The sequence below is a fragment of the Phoca vitulina genome, unplaced genomic scaffold, assembly GCF_004348235.1.
Source record: "Phoca vitulina isolate PV1807 unplaced genomic scaffold, GSC_HSeal_1.0 scaffold7, whole genome shotgun sequence".
In the NCBI taxonomy this organism is placed as follows: domain Eukaryota; kingdom Metazoa; phylum Chordata; class Mammalia; order Carnivora; family Phocidae; genus Phoca; species Phoca vitulina.
In genome coordinates, this window is record NW_022589710.1 from 37389191 (window position 1) to 37407492 (window position 18302).

The following is an 18302-nucleotide window of genomic DNA, read 5'->3' on the forward strand; positions in this document are numbered from 1 at the left end:
TTTTTTTTTTTTTTTTTTTTTAAAGATTTTATTTATTTATTTGAGACAGAGAGAATGAGAGAGAGAGAGAGAGCACATGAGAGGGGTGAGGGTCATAGGGAGAAGCAGGCTCCCTGCGAGCAGGGAGCCCGATGCGGGACTCGATCCAGGGACTCCAGGATCATGACCTGAGCCGAAGGCAGTCGCTTAACCAACTGAGCCACCCAGGCGCCCTGGATAGAAATCTTTATATAATAAGCCCTAAGTAAACTCTGAAGGTAGTGATGTCAGCCAGTAATACATTAAAATATCTTCCTGTAAATTTCCTTCATATACAATCAATAATTGGAGTATGCAGTTTTTACATTACAGTACATTGGAAGTCATACTGAGGCTGGCAGTTATGTTTCTAATTCAGACATTAAAAACTTTAAAATAGCACCTTTTTAGGATTTCTAATTAAAGGTTAAAAGTTTTTTGATGAAAGGGTGCATTCTTTTAATTATTTTTCTACTTAGTTGCTAGAAATAAGAATCTGAAATCTCCTGTTAAGTTTATTTCTCCTGTTTACACATTCCTGAAAATATGCAGTTTATCTTCCATAGAAAGGAAAACCTTTTGGTACTGGTGTATTCATGCAGAACACAGTGTATCTGAGAATCATTATAAATAAAATGAAACCTGTCCTTATGCCTATTATATATACAAGTCTATATTCCCGGTAGGATTCTGATGGCAATTACTGTCTCATTAGTGAACAGTAAAAGAAAAATTGTTGTATTAACACAACCTACCACTGTGAAGAAGAAAAGAATTACTCCACAACCAAGAGATTCATGTATATTAACATCATTAGCAATATTGTACAGATTTTGAAATATTGTTGTGCTATTTTAAGTGAAATTACAAATAAAATCCATCAGTTTATTGGAATCATCTTAGCATTAATCTACAGAAGTAAGCATAAATTTCAAGAGGCATTCAGCCCTCCCTTTGAAAGTTTTAGCCGTACTTAGATCATCAGACCAAATGCTGACTATATCCTTATTGCTTCTCTACCCTAAAGCTAATTCTGGGCATCATGATTCTGCTAATTGGAGCTGTGTGCTTGTGTGCTTTGCTTATCGAAGCTTTATAGGAAAATGTAGATCTGAAGAGGATTTGAGTTGGGTAGACTAGGCGGCATTTAAAGGAGAATTTTGGCTATTGAATTCTTAGTGTTTAATTTTAAATTTTGAGTGATTTAATTAAAGTACTTGAGAATTTAACTTTCAGGTCTTTTCTAAATTAAAATTATTATTTAAAGAATTATTTTGTGCATATATTTTGTGACTGTATGTAGAAATGGAAAAATATGTACAAATGTAAAAAGTGGGCCCTAAAGTTGATGTAAATCAATGTTAAATTTTTTGGAAGTTGAATTTTGTTTTAAATATATTATGATTCCTGACACTACCTTTTAGTATATGTTAAATAATACTATTTTACTGAAAACAAAAATGGAAAGGTACCCAAGGTACCCCAGTCAATTTCTTTTGCTATCTAAAGCAGAAATTCTAAGGAACTTGGGATGTAACTTCACAGGGTAGTAATTTAACTTGAGGCAGCTGTATCAGAATGCAGTGAGACAATAATGAGCAAAGCATAGCCAGACACTAGAGAAATAACCCTAAAGTTACGAATGTACAAGTAGAGAGGATTTGTATGTATGCGGAATATGCCATCTTACTGATAATATTCAAGATTTTTAAGTATAAGAATTAAAATTAAAACAGACTTTTGTGTTTGCCTCTGGTGATTTTTACATTACACAAAAATCCTCATTGCATTTTTACACTTGCCCAAATATAGTGTATAGGTTGTCTCTGGACTAAAAGTCTGTGTTCTCTGAGAAATCAGTTAGAGGTTGAGTTGATCAATGTTTTTGTTCAGCTTTCCCTATGAATCACTTTTGTCAATTTTTAGTTCAGAAAGACATCAATTATAGGTAACAAATTTATGGGCTTTTGTTTTTTCGAAAGGGTTTTTTTTTTCTTTCTTAAAACTTTGTTCTGATAGAAACACTGATCCTCTTTTTTTCCCCCTTTCTAAATCAGTTTTATTGTGACATAATTTAAATACAATAAAATGTATGTATTTTAGTCTATATTTCTATGAGTTTTGACAAATGCTTGCAGTTTTGTTACCACCACCACAATCAAGATACAGAACATTGCTACTACCCTGACAAATTTCCTCATGCTCCTTTGTAGTCAGCACCTTCCCAACCCCAGTCCTTGGCGGTCATTAGGTCTGTTTCCTGTACCTATAATTTTGCCTTTTCCAGAATTTTGTGTAAATGCAATCATTATATTATGCAGCTTTTTGAGTGGTTTCTTTCACTTGGCATAATGCATCTGAGATTCACCATGTTGTTCTGTGTATTGGTAGTTCATTCTTTTTATTGCTAAGTAATATCTCACTGTATGGATATACCACCGATAGTTTATCCATTCACCAGTTGAAGGACATTTGGGTTGTTTACTTGTTTTGGTGATTATGCGTAAAGCCACTACAAACATTAACATGCATGTTTTTGCAGAAACATGTTTTCATTGCTTTTGGATTAAATATCTAGAGCGGGATTTGTGGGTCATGTGTTGAGTGTCTCTTTAATTTATAAGACACTGCCAAACTAGATTTTCAAGTGATGATTTCATTCTAGCAATTGCATATTACCATACTTCATAGTAATACAGTCAAATTTACCTGCTGCTTTTGACATCATTGATCATGAGTTGACTGTGGCCTCTTTCAAATAGAGGAAAATTAACAGTTTAGAGTGATGATTTTTGTCATTGTGATTTTATTATTTGTGTAGTAGTATGGGTTCAGTGCTTGGATTTATAACTATACATATCTGTCCCTCAACCTCTGCGGATATCATGGAAAATTCTGCCTTATCACCATCTTAGGTTGCCCAGAGACATATTTAACTTAATCACTGTTGCTTTGGTTCTTTTTGCATTTCTTATATTGCCAGACACCAATGTTTATGAAGTAATTCCTGGAGCTACTTCTTTTCTGATTTTAAATTATAGCAATTATTAAACTTCAGACTGAAGGACAGGAGGGCTTACAGGGCTGATGAACTATTTCTCAATTTAGTTGACTGAAATTACTGAGAAATTATCTGGTGAAGCAGCACACCTCATTGCTCTGGCCTGGTCTGCATCGTCCCATTATCAGTAATATATAAAACGCTTTGGTAAGACTGAGGTGAGATATTTCCCAAGTGATAAATGATACTTATGGCTAATTATGCTGATTGACTGTTTGATACTGTGTATAGGGGATTACGTAGCAAAGGAAAGGACTTCGACTCAGATAAGGAGTGCAATATCTGGTTATAGGGAAGATTAGTAGCTTAATAGCTTATAGATTTATTTGATCAGAATTGCTGATCATAGCTATTATAGCACAGTAGCTTGTGTTTTTACTCTCTTTATAAGGTAGATGCTACTAGACTGTCTTTGAAAGGTCAAAGAGTTGATATTTCCATTCTTGAAAAGTTAAGTTTTGTGAACCTTCAAAGCTGTTCTTGTTTTTTATTTCATACACACACACAGAGGAGGGAATGAAGGAAGACCTTAAGTTCTTTGAGATGTGACCCGATTGAGAATTACATTAAACTGGAATGTAGATCACTCTTTCTTCAGTTTTTAATTCCTTTAGACAAAATGTTTGTGTATGATTGTCTTTCTCCTAAGGAATCCAGGCTTATTTTTAAGTGGTACTAGAACATTCCTCCCAATATCCATGGACAGAGGGAACATTGTCATATGAAATTGTCCTTATTCTTCTTATCACTTAGTCTCTATCAGCCAGATCATGATCCTCCATCTTCAGTAAGAAAACATCCTCCTCTAAAATAAAGTTTGCACTGGAAGGAGAATCTAAATGTAGAAAAGGTGTCTCATCTAATTGCTCTGATTCTGCTTTGCCTGCCCCCAACCTTACATCTCCTTGGGTGTGGTTGATTTGACACTCTCAAATAAATAAATAAATAAACCTTAAAAAAAAACCTGAGAAAATAAACTTCCAGCTGAGCCCTGTAACACCATTATAGTCTTAAGATTTCTCATGTGTTTCCATGATCAGCTCACACAATATCATATGGGTGGTGACATTTCCCCTAGTAAAAGTAAAACTATAAAAGAGTACTGTAGGCTACATAATAATCTATAGGGGCCTCAGTTTTATTATCTGAAAAAAACTTAAAAGTTGAACCTCTGTCTGTTGTGTAAGACTGTAAGTTAATTTCTCAAGGAGGCAGTAAGTTGTAGGTTTGGTTTTTCCAACTACAGTTACTCTTTTTCATAAAATATTTTGAAAATGTTTTGACTCTTAAGTTAGAATAATAGAAAAATAAAACATCACATAATCAACTGTTGCCCTGTTTAAAGAAGGGCAAACATGGCAACAGTCAAGGTGCAAAGTGTTCTGTGCACTAATGTTGACACATTAAGCAAACGCCTAAAATCCTTCACAGATGACCCACTGTTGGATGAATATTTTAAATTATGGCTATTATTTTTAACTTTTATTTGTACATTAATAGTTTTGCTTTATTCAAAGATGCTAGCTATTATTAGATACTCTCTGCTAATTATGTGTAGTTTTAATGGTTTTCTATGATAATAAATAAGACTTTAGTTTTTCCTGTGGGGGTGCCATTGGTTTGTTATTAAATGGTTTAGCAACTAGTAACAGAGAATTGAGACTATGCCTTGTACTCCTAGGTAAATCACAATTGTTAAAGGCTGGTTTCATTATCTCTTAAATGAGTTCTCACTAATTAATCCCCTTCTTCAGAGTGCTATAAGGCACAGGACATTGGATCATTTTTCTGACTGGCCTTCAGTACCATGTATTACTTTCACCCACACCCAATGGATATTTTCTCTTAGTTGTAGAATTATTAGTAGGTACTCTTCATATACAAGGTAAAAGCTCTGAGACAACTCTGAGGCATTGGAGTATAAATAGCAATGTGTACTCCGTTCAGGCTACTATAACAAAAATACCAAAAACTGTGTAGCTTATAAACAACAGAAACATTTCTCACAGTTCTGGAGCCAGGGAAGTCCAAGATCAAGTCCAGATTTGGTGTCTGGTGAGGACCTGCTTTCTTGTTCATGGACAGCACCTTCTCACTGTGTCCTCACATGGTGGAAGGGGCTAAGGAGTTCTGTGGAGTCTTTTATAAGAGCACTAATCCCATTCATAAGGGTTCTACCCTCATGACCTAATAAGCGCCTCCCAAAGATCCAACTTTGGGCCATATCCTGTTTTTGTGAATAAAGTTTTATTGGAAAACAGGCACATGCATGCATTTACTTACTGTCTTTGGCAGCTTTCCTGCTACAAAAGCAAAAGAGGCCCGCAAAGCCTGGAATATTTACTATCAGGCCCCTTATAGAAAAATATTTGCTGAACCTTGGTTTGGAAATTATTTAAGAGTTATGTCAGAATTTTCCTCTCATCTTTTATTCCAACCACTCAGAGTGTTTATGTATGAAGAGATAAGTTAAGAGGGGTAAAGAAATGACAGAACAAAAATGTAGTATTCAAGTACTGGCACCAACTTATTTCTCTCCGTTATGTTAATTTACCTATTTCTTTGCTATGGGTTTCCACTTCCCCTGATACCTGTAGTTCTCTGTGTTGGGAAATAAGTGCAGCTGACTGGCCTGGGGGAAAAGAGTATATTTTTCTCAATGGTGGAAATTTACTGTAGGAACGAATCTTGGATGTTAGGGACTAATTGTTGAATTTCACAGTCTTAATAGAAAATAAAGAATGAGAACCAGCATCAGTGAGCATCAATCTTTATGAAGAATTTGATTCTCTTCTTATGATTTTGTGTAATCCTATGATGAAGTACAAGTAAGTTAAACTTCCAAATGTTGTTTGTTTTATAGGTCTATAATGACGGATCTATACTACCTCAGTCAAACAGATGGAGCGGGTGATTGGCGGGAAAAAGAGGCCAAAGATCTGACAGAGCTGGTCCAGCGGAGAATAACATATCTTCAGGTAAGAAAACTAGGTAAAGAAATAAACATAAATGAAAAAAGAAGGAAAATCATAATAAGACTAAGAGTTGCTGTTGGTTTTTAGTCTTCCTAGCCCTTTTTTTTTTTTAAGTATTTACTCATTTTACATATTTGTTCAGAAAGATGCTATATTATGTCTTCAGTGCAATACAAAGATGTCTAAAACAAAGCCTCTGCCTTAAAGGAGCTACTTCTTACACACACACACACACACACACACACACACAACAATGCAAAGTAGGAAGGGGTACATTTTACGTGAGACATACAGATGAAATGCTCATTGAAGGAAGAAATGTCAGGGATAGCTTTGTGGAAAAGGTTTTTGAATTGAGCTGAAAAGGACAATTGCATAGGATTTAGACACACCGACATGGAAGAGAGTGTACTAGTTGGAGCCTGTGGTATGAATAATGGTCCATAGTTGGGAAAGAGCAGGACAGGAACCCATTGAGTAATGGGACATTTTAATTTGTCTAGAGTTTTGGGTTGTGTAAGCAGGTGGGGTGTAAAATAAGCTGGAAAAGGTAGGTTTGGGAGCCAGATTGCAGAGGTCCTTGGGTGCAGGTTAAGCTTTATGGTGCATAAGCAGCAAGTGGTTGCTAAAAGATTTTGTTTCATAAACATCATTATAACAGCGAACAGCCACAAGTCCCAGGCCCTTTTACATTTATTCTCGTCTTTTTTTTGTGTTTTCTTCTAACTCTTATTAATATGCATACTCAATCTTACATATTTGTAAGAACAGAATTGATTTACTTTTTAAATTCTGGTTTTTTGCTTAATATGTCATAAGCTTTTTTCTATTTTGGAGCCACATCCCACTTTTGAAAGATATTTACACCCAAGAGCAGCATGATGAGGGTGGTACTATTAATCTGTATTATTTTGGCTGAACTGGATTAGTATTGGAAGAGACTAGAAGCAAGGAAACCATTTAGAAGGTGAGGACCACCCTGCAGGTGAGAAATATGGAGGTATGTGGCAGTTTGCATTGGAAGTGAAGAGACAAAGTTGAGAGAGACTGGGAAGGTGGAACTGATAGGCCCTTCCAAGTGGGTGAAACAGCTCAAGTGACCAGGATGATAGGTGCATTGTTATCTGACAGGGAACTTAAAGAATAGTCTTGGGGTAAACAATGAATTAGAAGTAACTTCATTCAAAATGCTGGAAGTTGAAAACCACGCCCATCCTTTTCTAATATTATTAATGGTATATTTTCTGTGTACAATCACTCTGTTTTCCTTCTAAGGTTAAAGTGTCTTGTAAAATTAAAATAATAACAGTGACCTAATTCTCTATATTTCAAGGTGCACATTTTCCTACACTTAAATAGGAAAAAAATAGAAAATGAAGTGTTTAAAGAGATCATTAAAAACCAAACTGATTTTGGCATGCTATCTTGGTCTCATACTCCCATGACCATTCATCAGAGGTGTCTGCAGAATGAGAAACACTTGCCTCCTATAGGGAAGAGGTAATTATCTCCTATCAACTAGAACCTCATTCAATGGACTATAAACAGCTGGTGGTGCAGAACTATCATCCTCATTTAAAATGGAAATAACTATGGTTTCTGAGTTTCTTCCATTTCCACATATTCATTAGATTTTTATTCAACAAAAGTTATATTTAAACTATGATTTGGTCATAGTTCAGCTCCACATACTGTAACAAGTACCTGGCACCTGCTTTAGTTTATTTTTTCTTCTTGGCCAAGTGCTTTTACTTATAGTGCAAATTTGATCCTCTATGTGCTGATTTTTCTGGTTCTGTGTTAGAGAATTTCACTTGTAAATCATGCTAATGATTTAAAACCATGTTGGCTTTTTTAATCTTTTAGACCATAGCAAAACAGCATTTCAGTTGGACCTTACTTTCAGTTTCAAATATTGCTATTTAACAGATGCTTACTTCCATGCTTTGCTTTTTTTTTTCCACTGAAAAAGAAAAAGTGGTTTTTAATATTCAAGGAGATGAGCAAAATCTCAGTAGGAAAAAACATATTTCAGAAAAATATTTTCTTTAATTATTTAATGTATTCATGATCATTTTTGCCATCTAGTCCAAAAGTTCTTTGAAGTCAGGAACTATATTTTTAACATATTATTTGTTAGAGATTAACAATGGCAGTCACTCACTCTTTACCTTCTTTGGATAGAGGTGAATAAGAGTCCTTTCTCCCATTGCAACAAAATTAAACACATACAGGTAAGGAATGCTTTCTCTGACTGGAGCTTTTATTCCCAGCTTAGAAAAGCACAACAGCTACTTTAAAAAGAATGATTTGTTATCGGTTTAACTAAATGGATTAGAGAGTTTAATCAGATGAGGTGAGCTATTTATACACATTTTTAAGAGTGATTACATTTTTTCCTGTTTTAACTTTTCTTGGTATTCAAATGTATTGGTGTTCCCAAATCATTACTTTAAGTGAAATATTGTAAAAAGGCTATTTAATTAACTTAAATTCTGAGAGACTTCAACAGGCTTAGAAACTGAGTAGTATACTAGAAAATAAATCTGTAAAGGGAGATAAGGAAAAAAATCTTTGACCTTTAATAACTGTATTCTACATAAAAATAAGCAGTTCATATAACTTAATGGAGATTTTAGAAGGCTCTCCTTGTTTGGCCTATCAGGCAGCAGTTATATAAAGAATGATAATAATTTGTAGCTAACTAGGAAATAATAGGGAAAAGATACAATAAAAGAAAATGTTTTTAATAGTTTAAATCTGTTCAGGAGATTTTAGTGATTTAAATACCTTATTGTGTTCCCAATAAATAATTCAGATGATTTTATAATTACTTTAGTGATTGGTTTGGACAGTTGAAAACATTTTCAGTTTTACTAGATTTTTACTCATTCTGATGAAATTTATTATCAGTTCTTATTATCACCAACAAGCAGTTTTCTAAACTCTAATTTATTTAAGGTATAATGCAAGACCTGGTCAAAGAAAACAACCTAGATTAAACCCTTGCCTTAATCCATAATCGGTTTCATTTTAAATCTAAGCCTTTTTGCAACTCTCCAATGCTTTGAATTGAGCAAATATCATTATGTCTCATGAAAATCCTGCTTGACTTAGTCATATAGTTCAGTCAAGTTTAGCCTCAATGTTAGATATTCATTCATTTATTCTATACCATGGTTTTACTTGGGAGAAGCAATTTCATAAAAGTTACTAGAAAGTAAAAAAATACATATGCCAACTAGACTTCAGTGAGACAAAGTTCCATGGTTGTCTTAGTTAAAATTATTTTCTCTTTAGAGTTGAAGGAGTTATGGAGTGGTATAAAAAGGCTAAACTGACTAAAAGATTATAATAATCTTATTGAAGACAACCTTGGGTATCCTGTTAGGCTCAAGTAGAATGGAGCAAGTAATTCTCTTAAGGTCTTAGTCTTCTCTATGTTTACCTGAAAAGTTCTGTATCCATAAAGTAAACGTAATATTGGGTTGTTTTAAATACCATTTTGTGCTGGTCTTTACTAGTGTGCTATATAAATCATAACAAATTGAGAAAGTGCTGTTTTTTATATTTTGAAATCTAGTTTCGGATATCAACTCCAGGCTCGTTTTAAAAACTACACATTGCTGTACAAAAGTCATTCATAGTCATCTGTATTTGTTACTGTGCGGGGGCGGGGGAATAAAATATTTAAAGTAAAAAAAAAAACTACACATTGCTGATATTTTCATCACGAGTCCACATTTTGCCATAATATAAGTCATTTTTCTAGACTTTTGATTGACATGGAAGAGATTCTGTTTTCATTACTGTTACTATAATTTACTTTGTGGCTTCTAATCAGCTCATATTAAATTCTAATCAGCTCATATTAAACAAACAATGGAAGAGATCACAAATGCCTTAGTTTCTTGTTTGGAACAGTTTGAAGTTGGCAACCACAGTGGTGAGAGCTGCTAGTTAGGGCATATAGCTTATGGCAAAAGGCATTTCCCAGTTTACTTGAAATTATCTGTCTTCTGGTTCAGGATAATTTTTTTTCTACCTAGACCCAAAGTTGACTATTTAAGCAATATTGAGCCCATTTTCAGTGTAATCTAAGTAAAGCATATAAAAAATAACAATAGTAAAAGATGTTTTTGGGGGGCATTGCTTGTTTATGTTGTGAGTAGGACTTTACTAACCTACCAGTTTCCAGTAAATTTTCCTTGTTTTCATAGAAAAGTAAAAGATGTGCAAATGGGGAACAAGTATTTTACTTTTTAAAGGAAGATAGAGATTTGTTTTTTCCATTCAAAAACAACAGGCTGGCTAGAGATACAGCGATTTCTCTTTTCCTGTGTGGATTCCAGCAAGTGTAGGTGGTCTATAAAATGGAAAGTGTCCAGGTCACACTAGGAATGCATTGTTGAGGCTATTAAACATGTATTTTAGATTGTGAAGAGACCCTAACTCCAACACAGGATGTAGACACATTTTTCTTTGACAGGACAAATTCTTTAAAATAGATTTAAGGCTAGAATATAACTATAAACTTCATTTGTCTGCTGGTGTACTGATCATGAGATCAAACCCATCATGAGGTGTCCTCAGAGTTGTGAAGTGTGTTCTAATGAGTGATTCAGACAATAATTACATTTCTGCCCAACAAGGATGAAAACCAAAATAAAGTCAGAGGTAGTAATACTTGTAACTCATTAGGCAAAGTAATTAGCTTAGCTGTATTAAGATGTTAATTAAATATGTAAAACAACTGGAGTAGGGACAAACTTTTAGGACCTTTCCCTGTTTGAAAGAAATTATTAGTTTGAGAAGAGATCAAATAGAGAAAAGTAGACAGTTTCTTAGAACTAAGACTTATGAGTATACTGAGAAGGAGAATATCTTCCTCAAGAACAAAAATATAAACAGTTTTGATGAGGAAAGAACAAGAAGTGGTAAGTAGATATAGTGTCAGGAGTAGCTTTCATAAAATGAAAGAGGGGATTGTTATACTAGAAGTTGATGAAGGACAAAGGTGGTGATAAGAACAAAAAGAAAATTTATTAAAGGTAGTTTTCTAAGCATTATTAAAAACCACATTATCTTGAATTCTTATAGATTTTACAGAGCCCTTGCATGTGGGAGCATAGGTGTGATTGAATTGTTTGTTTTGTTCGCTTATTCAACAAGTATTTGTACGTACTGGACATTAGGTATGTTACTAAGGATTTAATGGTGAACAAACAGATATGGTATGTTGTCTGCCCTCAGAAAGCTTAGAGTTTAGTAACATTCTCAGAGTATCTCTGAATTAATTATCCTCAAATACATACAACTGCATAGACACACAATTTTTTTAAATTCCTGTAGTTTTTTGTTTTGATGTTTATATTTTTGTCTCATTATTTGGATCTTTTTACTAATTCCCCTATCTCTGTTACACTAATATTTGCTACAGGCTTTTTTTTTTTTTAAAGATTTTATTTATTTGTCAGAGAGAGAGAGCGTGCATAAGCGGGGGGTGGGGGGTGGCAGGCAGAGGGAGAAGCAGGCTCCCCGCTGAGCAAGGAGCCCGATGTGGCACTCCATCCCAGTGTTGTTATAGAAACAGTTTTCCAAATCTTAAAGCAGATCTGGTTTCCACATAGGAATAGTGTTATAATTGGGGATTTTGACCCCAACTACCAACTCCCAGGCCAGAGGTTCATCTTCCAGAATCCTGGTCTCAATTCCAGCAAGGCAAGAACTGGGGAGTGGCAAAGTTCCCATGAAAGGAAGAGGAAGGCTACCGACCAGAGGTGGATTCAGATTTGGGGGCTGGACTTGAAACCTCTACAGTTTTAGACACTCTCTTTTAGAAAAAGGAATACAAATACAGAATTAAATATTAAAGTAAACAGTCGATTCTCACTATTAGCATCAATTATATTCTATAAAGTCACCAAAAACACTGAATTAGTGAACCTCTGCTCCTGGGTTCCTATGAATCTCTGGTCACAACTTTTTTTTTTTAATGTTCAGTTAGCCACTGTATAGTATATAATTAGTTTTTGGTGTAATGTAAAGATTCATTAGTTAAGTATAACACCCAGTGCTCATCATAGCACGTGCCTTCCTCAGTTTTTGTCAACCAATTAATATATGACCTTGTGTTATGTATGTTTCTGTTTAAAAACATTTTGTATAATACATATTGTTGATTCATTAACATTTAACTCATAGTTTATAGCACTGCAAGTCATACTTGAATGAAACTTATGTAACACACGTATTTTTTCAGTAAGGCATATCACAGCTTTCCTGTGCTTAGGAACGCTAGACAGCACTTCAGCACTATGCTTAGGGGCGATTTTAAACAGTGAAGTAGTCAACAAATGCACAAAAATGCAAAAAACATGGCATTGTATAGATTGCAAAAGGATGCTTGTTCGTAGTATGACAGCTAAAACAAGAAGGCAAAAATGCTACCTTGTTTGACCTCAGCTGAGAACTGTGTGCTTCGGGCAGCTCATATTTTCACTGTATTGCATGTGCCCACAAGTGATCCTGAGAGCACCTCAAGTACTGATTTTGAGATTGCAAGTAAATTTTAGCTAGTATGCAAATTTGCAAATATGGAACCTATGACTAGTGAGGATCAGTTATTTATAATGAAAAAAAGAAATACCAACAAATTAAAATTTTACAAAGTTGACATATACCATAACACAATATTCCAGAAAAATTGAAAGTCTTATTAACTGCCTGACACTCTTTATAATACTGTTTTCCCCATATTTCTTAGCTTCATACTTTATTATTTATAGGATTTTCTATAAAGTGAATTTACAGTGATTTCATAATATTTTCTATAAAGAGAAAGGAAAGATTGAATCAGATCTTTCTCTAACATGGTTGATGAAAAAAGTTGTTTTTTATTTTTTATTTTTTTAAATTATTTATTTATTTATTTATTTGAGAGAGAGAGAGACAGAGATAGTGGGAGAGAGCACGAGTGGGGAGGAGAGGGAGAAGCAGGCTTCCCGCTGAGCAGGGAGCCTGATGCAGGGCTCCATCCCAGGATCCCAGTGACGTGAGCCAGAGATGCTTAACCGACTGAGTCACCCAGGTGCCCAATATTAATGACAGAAGAGAACTTCTGTGTTGACTAGGCGTTATTGAGAACTGACTCCCAATTCTCTGATTACCTGCAATGGGATCCATTGACATTGTAGTATAACCCATTGCCCTGTATCTATGTCACAAAAATAGCTGCACAAAAGTAATCCTGAACCACATAAGTATATCCCTGTAGATCTAAACTAAATGAATCCCCAGCTTAATTTTCCCATAACAGGATCCCAGAAATGCTAAAGGCCACTTCATTGCCACCCAAAACTGATACCAACACCAGGAAAATGAGATGGGAGGGAATTCCAAGTGGGACAAGGCAGCCGTCTTAACTCATTGTGGTCAAAGTTTACAATTTTTGCAAAAATATATGACCAGATGAACACATTACATAAACCCTCCTCCTCCTGGGGCCTTTGAAGGTCACAACTTCACAACCTGTTTAAATGAGCGTCCCTTCAGCTTACATTTCAGTAAACCCACTCTGCCCCTAAGGAAGCCCTTCTCACTGAACTAGGAGGGAATCTTATGTCCCTTAGACATAAGATTACATAAGATTCCCTAAGAACCACTGTAATTAAGAAGTCTAAAAGAGAGAAAGACATATGGCAAAATTAGATGAAAAGTAATAGATGCTGATGATTTAAGATTGAGTGGGTTCTGTCTCAAGGACACAGATAACAAAGAAAAACTAGGTTGCCTCCAGTTAAAATTTCACTTTATTTATTTTTAAAGATTTTTATTTATTTATTTATTTATTTATTTATTTATTTATTTGAGAGAGAGAGAGAGAGCACGAGGGGAGGAGGGTTGGAGGGAGAAGCAGACTCCCCACTGAGCAGGGAGTCTGACGAGGGACTTGATCCCGGGACTGCAGGATCATGACCTGAGCTGAAGGTGGTCGTTCAACCGACTGAGCCATCCAGGCGCCCCAAAATTTCACTTTATTTATAAAGCAGCTTTCTGACTAGGACTTTCACTGTCCTTCAATCCCTAGAGTATGCAGCACTTTCTCAAATTGACCAGCCCACAATTGATTATCAGCTCTTGTTCACTGACTGCCCACAACCTTCGTGTAAAACTGCCATGCTTTAGGTGTAAGTCCTGGTTACTGTAGACAATAACCGTGCCTGTTCCATAAGCTTCACTACCCACTCTTCCTGTGCTCCCACCCCCTGAGTGTTTAACTCAGGACTCTGCCATTTACTAGGCAAGTTACACCAACTTCTCCAAGCCTCAGTTTATTCTGCTACATATTGAATATAACAACACCTGCCTCATAAGAGTTTTGCTTACTACCTAGCAATAGAGAAAGTGTATAGAAGGGGCGGCAGACAGACATTATTCATCCTCACAACTTCCTTTAATGTAGCAGAAGATTAAGAAGAAATATCTCTTCCCTTTCACCTTTCAATTAAAGGACTTTAATGAGACCTTGAGATATTTGGATGTTTTATCATCTATTTTCAACCTTGAACCCAGTATAACAGCAATGTAATGACTTGAATGTCTCAATTTTCCTTTGAAAAAATAGATTCAGTACTAGCCTTTCTCAGATGGGTTTTTGAAGTGATGTGAGCTATGCAAATCATACATACCACCCCCTGATAAATATTTATCATAACTGGCATTTTTGGCTTAGGCAGGTCAAATATATGATGGCATTCTATACAGACCATCCAAGCACTTTTTAGAATAGCTACTACAGTACTATAAGCAATATGAGAACTATCACGCCCTTTTCTAGTGTCAGAGCATATCTGTGTATTTTAATTTATTGCATAGACATGTAGTTGTATGCTTTTATGACTTATCACTGACTCACATCTAAGACTTACTTGATCTTAGATTTTTAGTCAGTACTCTGTCTTAACTGCAAGTTGTGATATTCACCATTAACAAGTGCTTTGAGGAGCCAGTATTTTGTTTGTTTTTGTTTTGTTTGTTTTATTTTCCTGGTGCTTTGTTGAAGGTGACTAACTGAATATAAGCTTTAGGGCTGCTTTTAATATTGGCTGGTGAAGCCACATCCTGTTTTGCATCTGCCCATCATTAGCAACATAAGACCTTGCCACAGAAACCTTAAACAGTTAGATTTCTCATGTACTGCATTAATAGAGGAAATTGAAGTATAACTTTTAAATAACTAAATGAGTAGAACCATAAAATATGAAGTTTCTAGGAGTGGCTTTTGCCTATATATATTGTTTCTACCTCCTAAGATGATTTCTTTATCATTATAAGAGATTATCAATTGTGAAAACACTTAGAAATTTGCAAAAGTCAGTAGAGAATATAGACTTTTTTTTCGGGTAATGAACAAGTCTGAAGAAAAAAAGAGATACGGTAATATTATAATAGGGAAATCCTATGGGAAGTATGTTCAAAAAGTCATTATCTTTGCCTTTAATCATAACAGTAGTCATGAGAAGTGATTTTCTTCAGATTATAAAAAGTTTAACTTAATGGTGGTAGAATATAGAATGGTGTGCTAAGTAGATTAAAATTCAGATAGAGGTGTGAGTAAAAAGCTTGATTTTTCACAGAAGAAATGTTAAACATATCCTGATTTCCCCATTATATCTATCAAAACATCTTTCTTTCCAGGTGGTAAGAAATGAATATTACTTGTTCCTATCCAGTTTTCAGTGTTGTTTCATACACAGTAGAGGTATCCTTCCAGTATATCTATGGACGAGGTAAATGTCCGGTTCAGAAAGAGGAGTCAAGATTTTAGCAACTGAGACATTAGGAAAATACTACTAGCGTTGTAAGTAGAAAGTAATGTGGGCATTGGATTCTAGGTTTATTGAAGAACTAAATCTATGTATCTCATTAATAGTAAAAGATCTTAGAACTTGTATCAAATCAGAATACAAAACAGAATAAGATATACGTTTCCATATTCTTAAGGAACATGTATTCCTACCCATCTTGTCTAATGTTGTCTTTCCTTTTGCCAACCTGTTTTTACAGACCTTATTGGTCTAGACCAGAAGTCAACAAACTACCACCCTCAGGCCAAATCCAGCTCAGCTATTTTTGTAAATAAAGTTTTATTGGAACAAAGCCACGCATATTTCTTTAACTATCATCTATGACTGTTTTCAGGCTACAGTGACAAACTTAAATAATTGTGACAGAATATCTGGCCTGCAAAGCCAGAGATATTTACTGTGTATGGTCCTTTACAGGAAAAGTTTGTTAACTGTGGCCTAGACAGTAATAGAAATAATTCTTGAATATTTTTGCCTTCTATTTTCTTTTGCTTCCTCCTCCTATTCCTTCAGCTCAAGATTCAAATTATTGAAAAAAGGTTGGTTTATCATTTTTAAAAGAAACTTATATGAGCAAATGCTTCTGGAAACACAAAGTCGTTAGTTTTCCAGTAAATAAATAGCATTATAGATGTGAGTTAAATGTGCATTAAATGAGACTGTGTTGGGCTAAAATATAGGCTTCTGTTTCTGGATAAGATGTAGTAAACACATTATATCCTATTCTTCCTGCTAAGTACCAAAAAAAATCCTGTACAACATGGATCTTCTATGTTTGTTTATTTGCTTGTTTTATTCTTATATATCCCAGTTGGAGGTGCTAGAGAACCCTTCTACCTAAAAATACTAATGGATGGAGCCAAAAAAAGGCCTCATTTTTATTACATCTAACCTGTTCCAGGCAAACGTCATGAAAAAAGCTGCCCCCTGCCCTTCCTGGTACCATCGCTATGGAGCTTGAGCACGTAGCCCTTTCCACCATACCTGCCTACCTGCCCTGCAGTAATGCGGGCACCCCTACGTCTCCCAGCTGGTGTTACAACCTCAGAGGCTTTGGACAAAACCCGTCCACGATCACCACACTGCAATAATGAGGCAGTTCCCGTTCTCACCACCACTAGAGTGGAGGGAGGGTTATAGAGAAAAGAAAGTTAGAGAACAGGATTTTTCAAATCTGTATTTGAAATCCTGGGCAGACCTCTGAACATCACATGCATGTAACTAATAAGAACTGATGCAGAAAAAGGTTTGAGAACTGAATTCTGCTATGATATACCACCTAGGCTTCACACTGGCTCTTGGTTAGCCCACAAGTGGGGCAGAACAAAATAATACTGAAAAAGCTTTAACAATTAAATTGACATTTGAGCCACAGCCAATAAAAGTGAGCTAGGAATCTGTGTAGTTTGCTTCCTACCAAAATAGATCATTTAATAAAAAGCAGAGTCTCATAATATTCACCATATTCCAAGAATCAGGAAAATCTTAACTCAAATGACAAAAGGTAATCAGCAGCAGCTAGTACACTGAGATGACACAGATGTTGGAATTACCTGATAAGGATTTTAAAGAAGATATAATAATAAAAATGCTCCATTAAGCAATTACAGACTTGAAACAAATGAAAAAATAGAAAGCCTGGGCAAAGGAATAGATGATATAAGGAAAAAACAAATGAAAATTTTAGAATGGAAAAATACAATAACCTAAGTAAAAAGCTGGCTTATGATAGAATAGTTGTAACAGAGGAAAGAATCAGTACACTTGAACTTAGATCAATGGTAATTATCCAGTCTGACAACAGAGAGAATAAAGATTGAAAAAAAAGTAAACAGAGCCTCAGGGACCTATGGGACAATAACAACAGCAACAAAAATTTATGTTTGTTATCTTTGGAGTCCAAGAAGGAGAGAAGTGTAAGAGTAAGGGATTGAAGAAATGACTGAAAACTTCCTAAATTTGGCAAGCCAACAAGTTCAAGAAGTTGAGCAAATTCCCAACAGGAAAACCCCAAAGTAATCCATTTCCAGACACTTTATAAGTAATTTGCTGAAAACTAAAGACAAAGAAAAAAATTCCTTAAAGCAGCTAGAGAGAAGCAATATATTACATAGAGAGGAACAATTTGAATGACAGTGAATTTCTCATTGGAAAACATGGAGGCCAGAAAGAAGTAGTAAGATATTTTTTTAAGTGCCAAAAGAAAAGAACTGGCAACCTAGAATTCTTCATCCAGTGAAAATATAATGAGGTGAAATAAAAACATTTTCAGATGAAGGAAAACTGGAAGAATTCATTTCCAGAAGACTTGGTCTAAAAAAAGGAAATTTTTTTCAGATGGCAAGAAAATGATGACAGAAGGAAACTTGGAATGTCAGG

At 35.0% G+C, this 18302-nt stretch overlaps 1 protein-coding gene across 9 annotated transcripts in view; it reads left to right on the top strand.

Annotated features, from left to right (window-relative positions):
- FUT8 (fucosyltransferase 8) overlaps positions 1-18302 on the top strand; it is a 316924-nt gene that overhangs the window by 220028 nt on the left and 78594 nt on the right. For all 9 annotated transcript variants that reach the window (XM_032405330.1, XM_032405322.1, XM_032405324.1 and 6 more), the window contains one exon: positions 5943-6057. In XM_032405330.1, coding sequence (XP_032261221.1) covers positions 5943-6057 — 115 coding nt within the window. The remainder of the gene's footprint in view (positions 1-5942; positions 6058-18302) is intronic.